We start from the raw sequence: 11,798 nt of genomic DNA on the forward strand, positions 1-11,798 counted from the left end.
GGGATCCCAAAAGCACAGCAGCAATCCCTCGTTTATCAGATTTGATATCCCGGTTTAAAGACATGCATTTCATTACGTTGTTATTGATTTTGTTGTTGTCTTGAAAGCATGTTTATTGTTGTATTACTTGATATGTTGCTTTTACTGGGATTATCATTCTCACCGGTTTATCCAGCTGTTGCTTTGTTTTGTATGTGTACTTGGCAATAGGAGGGGCAGGATCAAGTCAGCATAGACCTGGTTAGCGTCAAGAGCAAGAGATAGAAGTGAGACTCGTTTAGAAGTCGAATCAGCATGTCAATCTAGTTATGTTTTGCGAACATGTTTAGTCATTCGAACTTCTCGTATTTGTTTTGTAAGCAAGAATCGATGTAGGTACTACCGAATTGAATGTTTCTCTTTCCTAAACCTTTCTTGTATTGTTATTGGCTTGTCAAATACTTTTAATGCAAGTGTTTAGGTTTTGTTGAGTTTATTTCGGTGCCTTAATATTTCTAGGCGAGAGGACGGCGCGGGCGCGCGGCCTCTTTGCGAGGTAAGGGCGCGGGCGCTCTTCCTTAGAGCGCGGACGCGTTGGTTTTTTTGCGAAGCATCGGCGCGGGCGCGCTGGTTTTAGCGAAGCTTCAGCGCGGGCGCGCGAGCCTTCCTTAAAAAAAAAAATCATTGGTTGCTTCTAATCTTGATTTTTCGTTTACTTATCGGTTGTTTTGTCCGAGATTAGTTGTTTAGAAACGAGGTCTCACAGTACTACTTTGGCAAACTGAATATATACCTTCACGGTATCACGTAGAAGCTCAAAATTCAGGGAAGAAGAACGAATTTTAAAACAATCTGCAGAGCGAGAGCGGTAAAGGAGCTTAACTATTAAAGAATATAATCTCTACACTCTACACACGTCGGAGCACAAGCATGTAACATAAGAATTAACAGTATATTCTTTGAGCTGAAGCACTCAGCATCTGAAGCTTCTCAGGGCTTGCAAGAGCAGAACACAAGAAGATAGGTAGCTAAGCTTCAAGAGCTGAAGAAAAAGAAAAAGAAACTCAGACGAAGGAGAAGCTCAGAAGCTGAGAGAGTGTGAAGCATGTGTTATCAGATAAAGGAAACGAACTTCAAACATATAGGAAATTACATGCATGCACTGAAAACGAAAGCTCCAGTAGCAGCCAGACAAGAAGCAATCATAGCAGCTGGTCATAATAAATGTCTAGGGCCAACCATTATTTTATTTCCCAACATCAAAACGTGGAGAATTAATGAGGAGGGTCCGAGCACATTAATGACTTCCATTCACATCTAAATTAGTCCAACAATCCCCCACATGAATGGAAATTGAAAGAGAAACGAAGATATACGTGATAAATTTCAACAGTTAAATCCTGCATAGGATAGGTAGGTATTACCCCTTGAACCTTCCCTTGTGAAAGCATAGTAATTCACTGATTGACAGTAGACGCGATGTCTTTGAACTGTACATCCGTTTTAGTAAATTAAGATATACTTCACACAAGACTCTCCCTGATACAATTCAGTTCTCATGATTGTGTTCGTTTTGGCCATGAACACTTGCCTGGTTCTGTGAAAGGGTCTAGAATTGTGCCTTGCAATTCCTTCGAAGCGGCCCCACTTCTCTCTCACATAGGTGATTCTATGTTTAATTCTATCAGAATCATTAAAAGTTGTATGCTTATCCTCTACACTCAATGTTTACAATACACTGGGGATAATGACTTCCATTTACATCTAAATTAGTCCAACGCTCAAAAAAAAAAGTTTAAGATAGAAAAAATCTTGATATTCCAAGTTTGTATAAAATTTCTATTTACTCCAGATTTGATACCATCTACATGTAGATCTCATAATATTTTGTAACCTAATTATTATGATACATAAAATATACTAATTATCTCATAACATAATTAATTTAATAAAATATTCACTTTGAATAAGAAAAATTCGGGATTTCACAGTATGTGTCTTTATTTGTGTGAAAATACTTGAGTTTTTTTGTTTGTAATGGATATTTTACTGAATTACACCATAATTCTAATTAATCTCAATTTGGTTGGAACCTTAGCTTTACTTCATTCTTTCAAATAAGAAACATCATCGTTCATTAATTCTAGTTGTTTTAAGCTTTAGCTATCACTTCTATAACTTATGTTGAAGGTGTAAGTTGGTCTTGAATCTTTCATCTTGTCTTTGGTACTACGCTGAAAACCTGAAACCATTTCTCCCAAAAGCTCAATTTCATGGAGCCAGCACAATCATTAGTTTTATACCTTAACAGCACTCAATTACATTTAGGTTTTAGTGCTTTTCAGTTAACAAAGTGTTTTAGTTGACAAAAAAAGTGCTTAAATAAACACTTTTTTAAGTTAAACACCAAAAAATTGATTCCGCTACATCTAGCGCTCAAGCTCCTGAACACTCCTTACCAGAGATCGAGATTTATTGCTATTTACTTGTTTTGATATTTCTGATTGATCAGAAGAGATACAGGGAGGTATAGTAGTATATTTAAATTAATGCAAGACTTCCATAACTAGATTATGTTTTCAGTGTTTGTTAATCTATTGATGATTCTTTGGTACATTAGGCCAAGGCTTGTTCTTCTGCAAGCATTGCACGCCTAAAGAATCTTAACAGGCGAACTGTTGATGTCCTAGCATCCAGGCTCTACTTTTACTATAGTCTAAGCTATGAACTTACGGGTGATCTTGCTGAAATACGTGGGTATGCCTATGTTTACTCGTTTGAATTTGTTGCATAGCCTTTGATACCCTATCTCTTTTCTAACGCACAGATACCGTAGTTTGAAAACCAAGGAACCAGGTTGCTATATATCTTCTTGTTTGTAACTTTAACTGTGTTGATTATGAACCGATGGTGTATTGGTGTTATATCTGATAGAGATTCTCATATTTTTTCAGAAGTCTTCTTGCTCTGCACCGAATTGCTACTTTGCGACATGACGAGTTGGGTCAGGTTGGTGGTTGTTGAATCAGCTATTAAATTTGTTATCTTGGGGTAGTAGTGTTCTTGTGAGTGATGATATGGTGATGACATGGTGCAGGAAACTCTTCTGAATCTGTTGCGTAGGAATTACCTCCAATACAACTTATGTGTTCAAGCTGAAAAACTGAGATCAAAGGCGCCTCGTTTCGAAGCTCACTCAAATCAGCAGGCAACTCTAGAACCACAGCTCCAATCATTTTATGCTTGTCATTATGAGATGTGGATTGTTTCTTTCAATCTTTCCATATTTTCTTGAATATGATTGATCATTTAGTAAAACAATTGGTTTGACTTAGGCCGAATATCGAGTGGAATGTAATATTGATATAAATAGGATATTAGCATGTCGTAAATTCAGTACAGGAAATTATTTTCGTCTTTAAATAACCCGGGACTCGTAGATTATTGTCAATGAACATTAAGTGCTTGAACTGTTAGTTTAGAAAGAGATTGATAGACCAGATTAACATCACATCTATAAGAAATGGAAAAGGATCTCGTAAATGGCTGTTTGAAACAACTATATTTTGTGTACTAGAGATACCATCATGTTTTAACGAAATCAAATTACAAGTTTATGCATAGTTTGTGCTATTCATGGTGTTCTTGTATCAACATCACACATAATGTGGTAAATTTAGTGATTTTGTCTCTCCGTAAATTCAGCATTTCTATTAGATGTTATTCTCTCTTTACACGTTTCAAAAACTTTTTACTGTTCCAGGGATAACTGTCGTCTATGTCATCTGACCGTTCTAAACTCTGTCTGTATTCTCTTCAGTTCTGTCGTACCTCGGAAAGATCAGGACAATTCAGTTGGAGTACACCGATGCCAAAGAATCACCCCTGCAAGCTTCTAGGAAAGCAACTGCTTCTGCTCTTGGTTTCCGAGTTCAGTGCAACAAGTGGGCTATAATTGTCCGCTTACTGCTTGGAGAGATTCCAGAAAGAACTGTTTTTATGCAGAAAGGGATGGAAAAAGCTCTGAGGCCTTACTTTGAGCTTACAAATGTGAGTATGAATCTATTTAAAGTAAATAGTAACTGTCGACAATCATGAAGAATGTAGATACCGTATATACCCAAATGAAATTGTTCTCATGAGGAAGCCGTTGAAGGCTTTCCACATTTAATTGCTGAAAAGTTCTCCAGCACCTTCAGCTCTGATCGAACTAACAATCTAATAGTCAGGCTACGCCACAATGTTATCAGGACTGGCTTACGCAACATCAGTATCTCATATTCCAAGATCTCACTTATCCTAGCTAATTATGCTAGGATTGGATTCGCCAAATCCTGTTGCTGATGCTGAAAGCATTGTATCCAAAGCAATTCGTGATGGTGCGATTGATGCCACATTGGACCATGCTAATGGATGGATGGTATCGAAGGAGACAGGGGATATATACTCTACAAACGAGCCTCAAGCTGCTTTCAACTCCAGAATTGCTTTCTGCCTGAATATGCATAATGAGGCGGTTCGTGCTCTTCGATTCCCACCTAATTCTCACAAGGAAATGGAAAGCGCGGAGAAGAGGAGAGAGAGACATCAGCAGGAGCAAGAGCTTGCGAAACATATAGCCGAGGAGGATGATGACGAATTCTGATTAATATTCTCCTGCAAGGTGTTCCATTTTTCATTCTCTTGGATGGGGCTACTGAATTTTTCTATGACATTTTGTTACGTATATCTTACCGAGCTTCAAGATGTTGGATCGCTTCATTTAACTTTAAAGAACTTCCTTTATTCAGAATTATGCGAATTGTTTTTTGAACTCTACATTACTTCTGAATTTGCAATTTTATTCATTTTTTTTAAAAAAATGAAAAAAAAAATCTTGCAATTTCTTCAACATCAAATGGATTATTTCACTGGGAAGTTGTTCTTTTTCCATCCCCGAGGTCTCAACTCTCAAGAAAAGCATTTTGCCTTCCTTGGTTGTCATAATTAACTAAAGAACATTTATGCATTCCTTTTTCATACCTTCAATTTTAGTATATTCTCATGACTCTGACTTAATCGCTGAGGGTGTATTTTGTAGACTAGTATATATAAATTTTAAGAATTTTTTTCCCCCAAATATAGGAAATTATATTCAATTAAATAAGTTTCGAGGTGCTATGCACAACTCTTCAAGTATGAAATAAAGTAATAAAACTAATGAAGTTTAAAATATTATTTGGTTGAGAGAATGAAGCAAATGAGAGATATATCACATGTATTATCTTGTTTGATCGATAAATGATATAAGCAAGAGATATATTATTGATATGATAAGTTATGATAAGATACGATAAACGCGATAAATGTGAAATGTAAATCGTTACGAAACACGTATCAGTAAATTGTTACGAAATACGAACACTGAGACATATTTAAAATTTATCAGTCATACTCATATCTTGAATTTAGATAAACTGAAACATAAGAAAAATATTAGATGAACATTAAATTATATTACATCATTTCTTCGTCCATAGCACGAAATTGTAACCAAAAGTAGTAATTGATTGATAACAAAAACGATCCCACAGATCAACTCGTCTTGTATTTATAGTAAAAAAATAATATTTTTTATGGGTCAAATCAAATAATAGATCTATCTCATAAAATTTATCGATAAGATGTCTCATTTTAATTTTCGTGATAATAATAATAATAATGAAATGGAACGTTCAGAAAACGTGAAAAAGAGAAACGGGAGAATAAAGATATCCGATCTTAGCTATTAGGATATTGCCTCCCACTTTGGGAGAAGTTTGGCAGATGCAGCAAAAGAGCTTGGTTGTGAGTGTAGAAACTTCATTTTTATTTAATTTTTCATGTCATTTAAGTCCAAATATATCATTGTACATCATTTTCAGGATGTTCATTAAATTTATGGTGTTTTAATTCTATCTTACAGAGAGTACAACCACAGTAAAAAAAAGAATACAGAAAAGTTGGTATACCAATATGGCCATACAAGAGGAAAAAGAAGAATCCTTCAATTTCTGAAACAATATCCTTAAATGCGCCCGTCAAAATTTATGAACATACATCAAAATCCAGTGACAACGGCCTCCTCCCCATGATGTGGTGATTTTAAAGGCGAAGTATGAAGGGTTTATCAAAAGATTTGGAGTTTGTAAATCAACAATTCTAGAGAAGGTCAGGAAAGAACTAATCAGACGGTTTAGTTTGGAAAATAAAACATTCAAACTGATGTACATGGACGATACTAATGAACTGATTGCACTCATGAGTGACGATCGACTGCATACAAATTTTTATGTGAAAACTAAAAGGCAAGCATACAATCGAGGTTCATTTGATATCCAAAAAATCTGTTTGAGTTCGAGTGTGGTCATTCAATACCAACTGGGATACAGTTGCACGAGGCTGAGACTTTCATTTAAGATAAAACTATTGTGCTTTGATCTCGCAGGATTATAAGTTTTTGTCATTATTTGATAACTGAAATACTATTACAGAAAGTTGTTGAAGTACTTTGTTTCTATCAAATATTCACTTTATGCAAGATATGCAGTACATTGGTATGTTATCTAGTTGTTCATTCCTATCTACATGGGCAATTAACCTTGTTGGCTATAGGAAGCAACCTTATCTTCATTATATGTAGAAACTTCCCACAACAAACAAGAAAAAAACTTTATATATGCTTTGAAGCGATTGAGACAATACAATTGACAATTATTTATATTTGGTTATGCTAGTCTATGGATGTCTTTAGTTTATTATTTCTCGTATGAAATTGTTAGATGTCTTTGAAGCATGTGCATTACATTAAATAAATGCATACACTTTAATATGGTGGTTGAGAATTTAGAGCATATAATGCTCTTATTTATATATATATATAGAGTTTCGATCACATGTGCAATCAGCATGGACAACTACGGGAGCAACAACTGATGGACTATCACTCATTGTGATATGAATAAGATTAACAAACACGATTATAAATTAAAATCGCACCTTCTAACCAAGAATCAAAAAATCTAAAGAGTTTTTCCCAATCTTTGAAACAAATAAAATTGATAGAATTTTGGATTTTCACCTTTAATAAACATGATGATTAAGAACAAAAATCACGACAATCGAAACAAAAAAAAACATTCAGATAACTTGTATCTGACAATCTTCAGTGATAAATCAATTAACAAACGTTTCCAAGTAATTAAACTGTGAAAAACTTGATTTGAAAAACTAAAGCAAAGTTTTGAATAAAATTCTAGAGAGAATTTCAATAATTTTTGTATAAACTAAATCTGATTATTAATGAATATAAACAAAGTAATTTATAGTTTATAATAAAAAATAAAAGATAATGCAAAATAATATCAAAGATATCAAAAGATATCAACTAAAAGTTTTCTAGTAGGTCACACACAAACACCTTCGGTGTGTGAAAAAGGTAACGGTGCGGGCACGCACGTCTTGCGCAAAGGCATGCGCGGGCGCTCGATGATAAAGTGCGGGCGCGCACAACCTCGCAGACTCTTCGTCAAATCAACACTCGCACGCGCGGGCGCGTCTTAGGCTCGAGTTTGAAGTTGAATTCTTGAGTTTTCTTCAATATTTTCTTCACTTTCTTGATCCCTTTGGACTTCAATAACATTATAGCTTCCTCCAAACTGACTCTCAAGCATTCCAATGTCATCTTGATAATCCGCCATAAAAAATTGAAGTGCTTCCTTGAACTTTTTAACTCGACCTCTCGTAACGGGTCTTCTTGGTATTTCCAACGGGTCCTTAGCCACTTGATCAACATGCGAACCAAACATTATCGCATCATCCTCCCCTTCTTGAAAAAGATTTGTTCTCAAATCTTGATCATCACCTACATAAAAAAAAGACAAGTCAGAAACATTGAAAGTAGTACTGACGTTATACTCACCTGACAAGTCTAATTTGTAGGCGTTGTCATTAATCCGCTCCAAAACTTGGAAAGGTCCATCAGCCCTAGGTAATAACTTAGATCGCCGCTTCTTCGAGAATCGCTTCTTTCTCAAATGCAACCATAACCAATCATCGGGTTCAAACACAACTTTCTTTCTACCTTTGTTCGCTTTCTTTGTGTATTGTAAGTTCTTCTTCTCAATGTTCGCATTAACCTTCTTATGCAAATTTCGCACAAATTCAGCCTTCTTCTTACCATCCATGTTAACCCTTCGTGATAGAGCATCCGCTACCACGTTTTTCTTTCCTTTCTTGTACTTGATAATGTAGGAAAAAGTCTCCACAAACGCCACCCACTTGGAATGTCTCTTGTTCAACTTTTGTTATCCTTTAAGATGCTTCAAGGATTCATGATCCGTATGAATCATAAACTCCTTTAGCGTCAAGTAGTGTTGCCATGTCTCGAGTACCCTCACCAACGCATAAAACTCCTTGTTGTAGGTAGGGTAATTCAAAGACGTCCCACTAAGCTTCTCACTAAAATACGCAACTGACCTTCCTCCTTGCATTAAAACACCTCCAATCCCTACACCTGACGCATCACATTCAATTTTAAAAGTATTAGAAAAATCAAGCAATACAAGTAAAGACACATTAATTAATTTTTGCTTGATAGTATTAAAGGACTTCTCTTGCTCCTCGCCCCAATGGAATGAAACGTTCTTCTTGATAACCGCGGGCGTCGCCCATGTACTAAAATCCTTCACGAATCTCCTGTAAAAACTCGCAAGTCCATGAAAACTTCGAATTTGACCAATGGACGTAGACGTCGGCCAATTCCGAATGACACTCACCTTTTCTTCATCAACTTTCACACCTTGTGCACTCACAACAAAACAAAGAAATACGAGCTCGCTTGTACAAAACACACATTTCTTCAGGTTATCATATAAATGTTCAGCACGTAATGTGACTAGTACAACCCTTAATTGTTCCACATGATCATCCAAGTTCTTGCTATACAACAAGATATCATCAAAATATACAACCAATAACTTTCCAATATATGCACGCAAAATATGATTCATAAGACGCATAAAAGTATTCGGTGCATTAGTTAAGCCAAAAGGCATAACCATCCATTCATACAACTCATACTTTGTTTTAAATGCAGTTTTCCACTCGTCTCCCTCTCTCATCCTAATCTGATGATAACCACTCTTAAGATCAATTTTGCTAAATATGCTAGCATCATGCAGTTCATCTAACATATCATCTAGTCTAGGAATAGGATGTCTATACTTGATGGTAATGTTATTTATAGCCCTACAATCAACGCACATATGCCACGAACCATCTTTTTTAGGTACTAGCAACACAGATACAACACATGGTGACATCGACTCACGCACAAAACCTTTATCTAGAAGTTCACTTACCTGTCATTGCAACTCCTTAGTTTCCTCCGGATTGCTTCTATAGGCTGGACGATTCGGCAATGCACTCTCGGGTACCAAGTCGATTTGGTGCTCAATCTCCCTCAAAGGTGGTAATCCTTGAGGTAGCTCCTCCGGAAATAAATCATCGAACTCCTGCAAGAGAGAAACAACAATGCTCGGAAGATCTCCGACTATATCACTTGTGTTAAGGAGTATCTCCTTATAAAACATCAACACAAGTGGAACATGAGAATTCACAATATCTCTCAACTCACTCTTTTAGGCCATATATATATATTTTTTTCAGCCTCTTTTCGCTCAATTTTTTTTTTCATCTTTTTTTGTCATTATTTTTTTCTAAGGTCATCTCACTTTTTTTGTTCACTCTGTTTTTCGGCCTCATCTCTCTTTTTCTTTTACATTTGATCCTCCAACACTTGCTTTGGAGTCATAGACAACAATACAATATGTTTTTTTTTCATTACAAAATAATATCTATTTTTAAACCCATCATGCACCACTTTCCTATCAAACTGCCACGGTCTTCCCAATAAAATATGACACGCTTGCATAGAAACCACATCACACAAAACCTCATCAACATACTTGCCAATAGAAAATGACACCACAACTCTCCTATTAACTCTCACCTCCGCGCAGTCATTAAACCATTGCAACCTATATGGATGAGGATGCTTTAAAAGAGACAACCCCAATTTTTCATAAGTTCGCAACTCGCAACATTCGTACAACTACCCCCATCAATGATAAGACTGCACACCTACCCATTCACAAAACAACGAGTATGAAAAAGATTTTTCCTCTGGCTCTCTTCCTCCTCCTTATGTTGTGTATTTAAAATTCTCCGAGTGACCAATAATTCACCAACAACAGTCCCAAAACCATCCTCATCATCAGGATCTACTAACGCAGGCATATCATCATAATTTTTCCCATCACTTTCAGACTCCACATCACCCCAAGCATTAATAACCATCAACTTCTTATTTGGACATTGGCTAGAAATATGGCCAATACAATGACATATAAAACATTTAATATCTCTAGACCGAGTATTAGAAGTTTCAGATGTACCTTTTGCTACTTGCTTTGGTGCCTCCAATTTGGTGTCAGATTTTGGTTTGTACATTGGCTTGTTATCCTCCCGTTTTACAATGTTCGGACGCCAAGACGTCGACGATCCTCCATCGGAAGGTAATCGGCCAACTCCTCTCGCTTGAGCTGCTATTCTACCTTCATAGCCATCTGCACCATCTCATCCAAATCAATTCAGTGACGAAGCTCCACTTGATCTTGGATTTCTCTATTCAAACCACACAAAAATCGAGCCATTGTTTCTTCATTATCTTCCTCAATGTTGGTCCGGATCATCGTGGTCTCCAACTCCTTGTAGTAATCCTCCACGCTCCTTGGACCCTGCCTCAAAGTCTGTAGAAGCCTGTACATATCACGATAATAATGGTTAGGTACAAAAAGCTTCTTCATGACACGCTTCATCTCTTCCCACGTCTCAATTGGCGGCTCTCCACACCTCCTTCTAGTGATCACTAATTGATCCCACCAGATTAATGCATAACCTACAAACTCGACCACTGCCAATCTCACTTTCTTAAGATCAGAATAGAGATGTCAATCAAACACAAGCTCCACACGCTTCTCCCATTCCAGATACGCCTCCGGATCAGATTTCCCATGGAACGCTGGAATTTTCATCTTAATGATACTAATATTCCCATCCTCCTTACTGCCATCCGTATATTTTCCACGCATCACTTCTCGCCTATGTCTACCCCCATGTACTCTTCTCTCCTCATCCCAATTTTCATCATAACTCTCCTCATCATCCTCAAAATCATTCCCCTTCCTACTTTTATTTTTCTTCTCACTACCACAACTCTCCCCCAATCTACTCATCTCGCTCATGAAGAGGCTCCAACTCCTACCTCATCACTTTAGTAAATTGCCCCATCAACGCCTTCATTTGAACCTTGGAAATTTCTTGGTTCACACTTTCACTAAAATCTTTATTAGGATTCATGGTACCTGCAAGAAAATCGTTAATAATAAATTTTCTCACACAAGTTCTCACACTTCACTCCAAATGAATCACTCAAATACTCTTCAGTGAGAAATCAATTGACAAATGTTTCCAAGTAATTAAACTGTGAAAAGTTTGATTTAAAAAGCCAAAGCAAAGTTTGAATATAATTCTAGAGAGAATTTCAATAATTTGTGTATAAACTGAATCTGAATTGTTATTAATGAAAATAAACAAAGTATTTATAGTTTACAATAAAAAATAAAAGATAATGCAAAATAATATCAAAGATATCAAAAGATATCAACTAAAAGTTTCCTAGTAGGTCTAAAATACTCAAAATAGGAAAAATAATGCCAAAATATTAGGATTCCCGAACA

The 11,798-nt window shown here is 36.2% G+C and overlaps 1 protein-coding gene and 1 pseudogene across 1 annotated transcript; one reads left to right on the forward strand and one right to left on the reverse strand.

The window, feature by feature from the left end:
• Nucleotides 1-2,252: 2,252 nt before the first annotated feature.
• On the forward strand, nt 2,253-4,641 carry LOC140861070 (probable 26S proteasome non-ATPase regulatory subunit 3; annotated as a pseudogene).
• Nucleotides 4,642-8,303: 3,662 nt separating this feature from the next.
• Nucleotides 8,304-11,294, reverse strand: LOC140861071 (uncharacterized). The gene is made up of 5 exons (XM_073264074.1): nt 11,080-11,294; nt 10,694-10,818; nt 10,145-10,625; nt 9,966-10,037; nt 8,304-8,937 (listed from the first exon to the last, which is right to left on the reverse strand). Exons 1-5 carry the CDS (start codon nt 11,292-11,294, stop codon nt 8,304-8,306), a joined length of 1,527 nt encoding a protein of 508 aa, XP_073120175.1.
• Nucleotides 11,295-11,798: the final 504 nt, after the last annotated feature.

Source organism: Henckelia pumila, chromosome 4, assembly GCF_033568475.1.
Source record: "Henckelia pumila isolate YLH828 chromosome 4, ASM3356847v2, whole genome shotgun sequence".
Lineage (NCBI taxonomy): Eukaryota > Viridiplantae > Streptophyta > Magnoliopsida > Lamiales > Gesneriaceae > Henckelia > Henckelia pumila.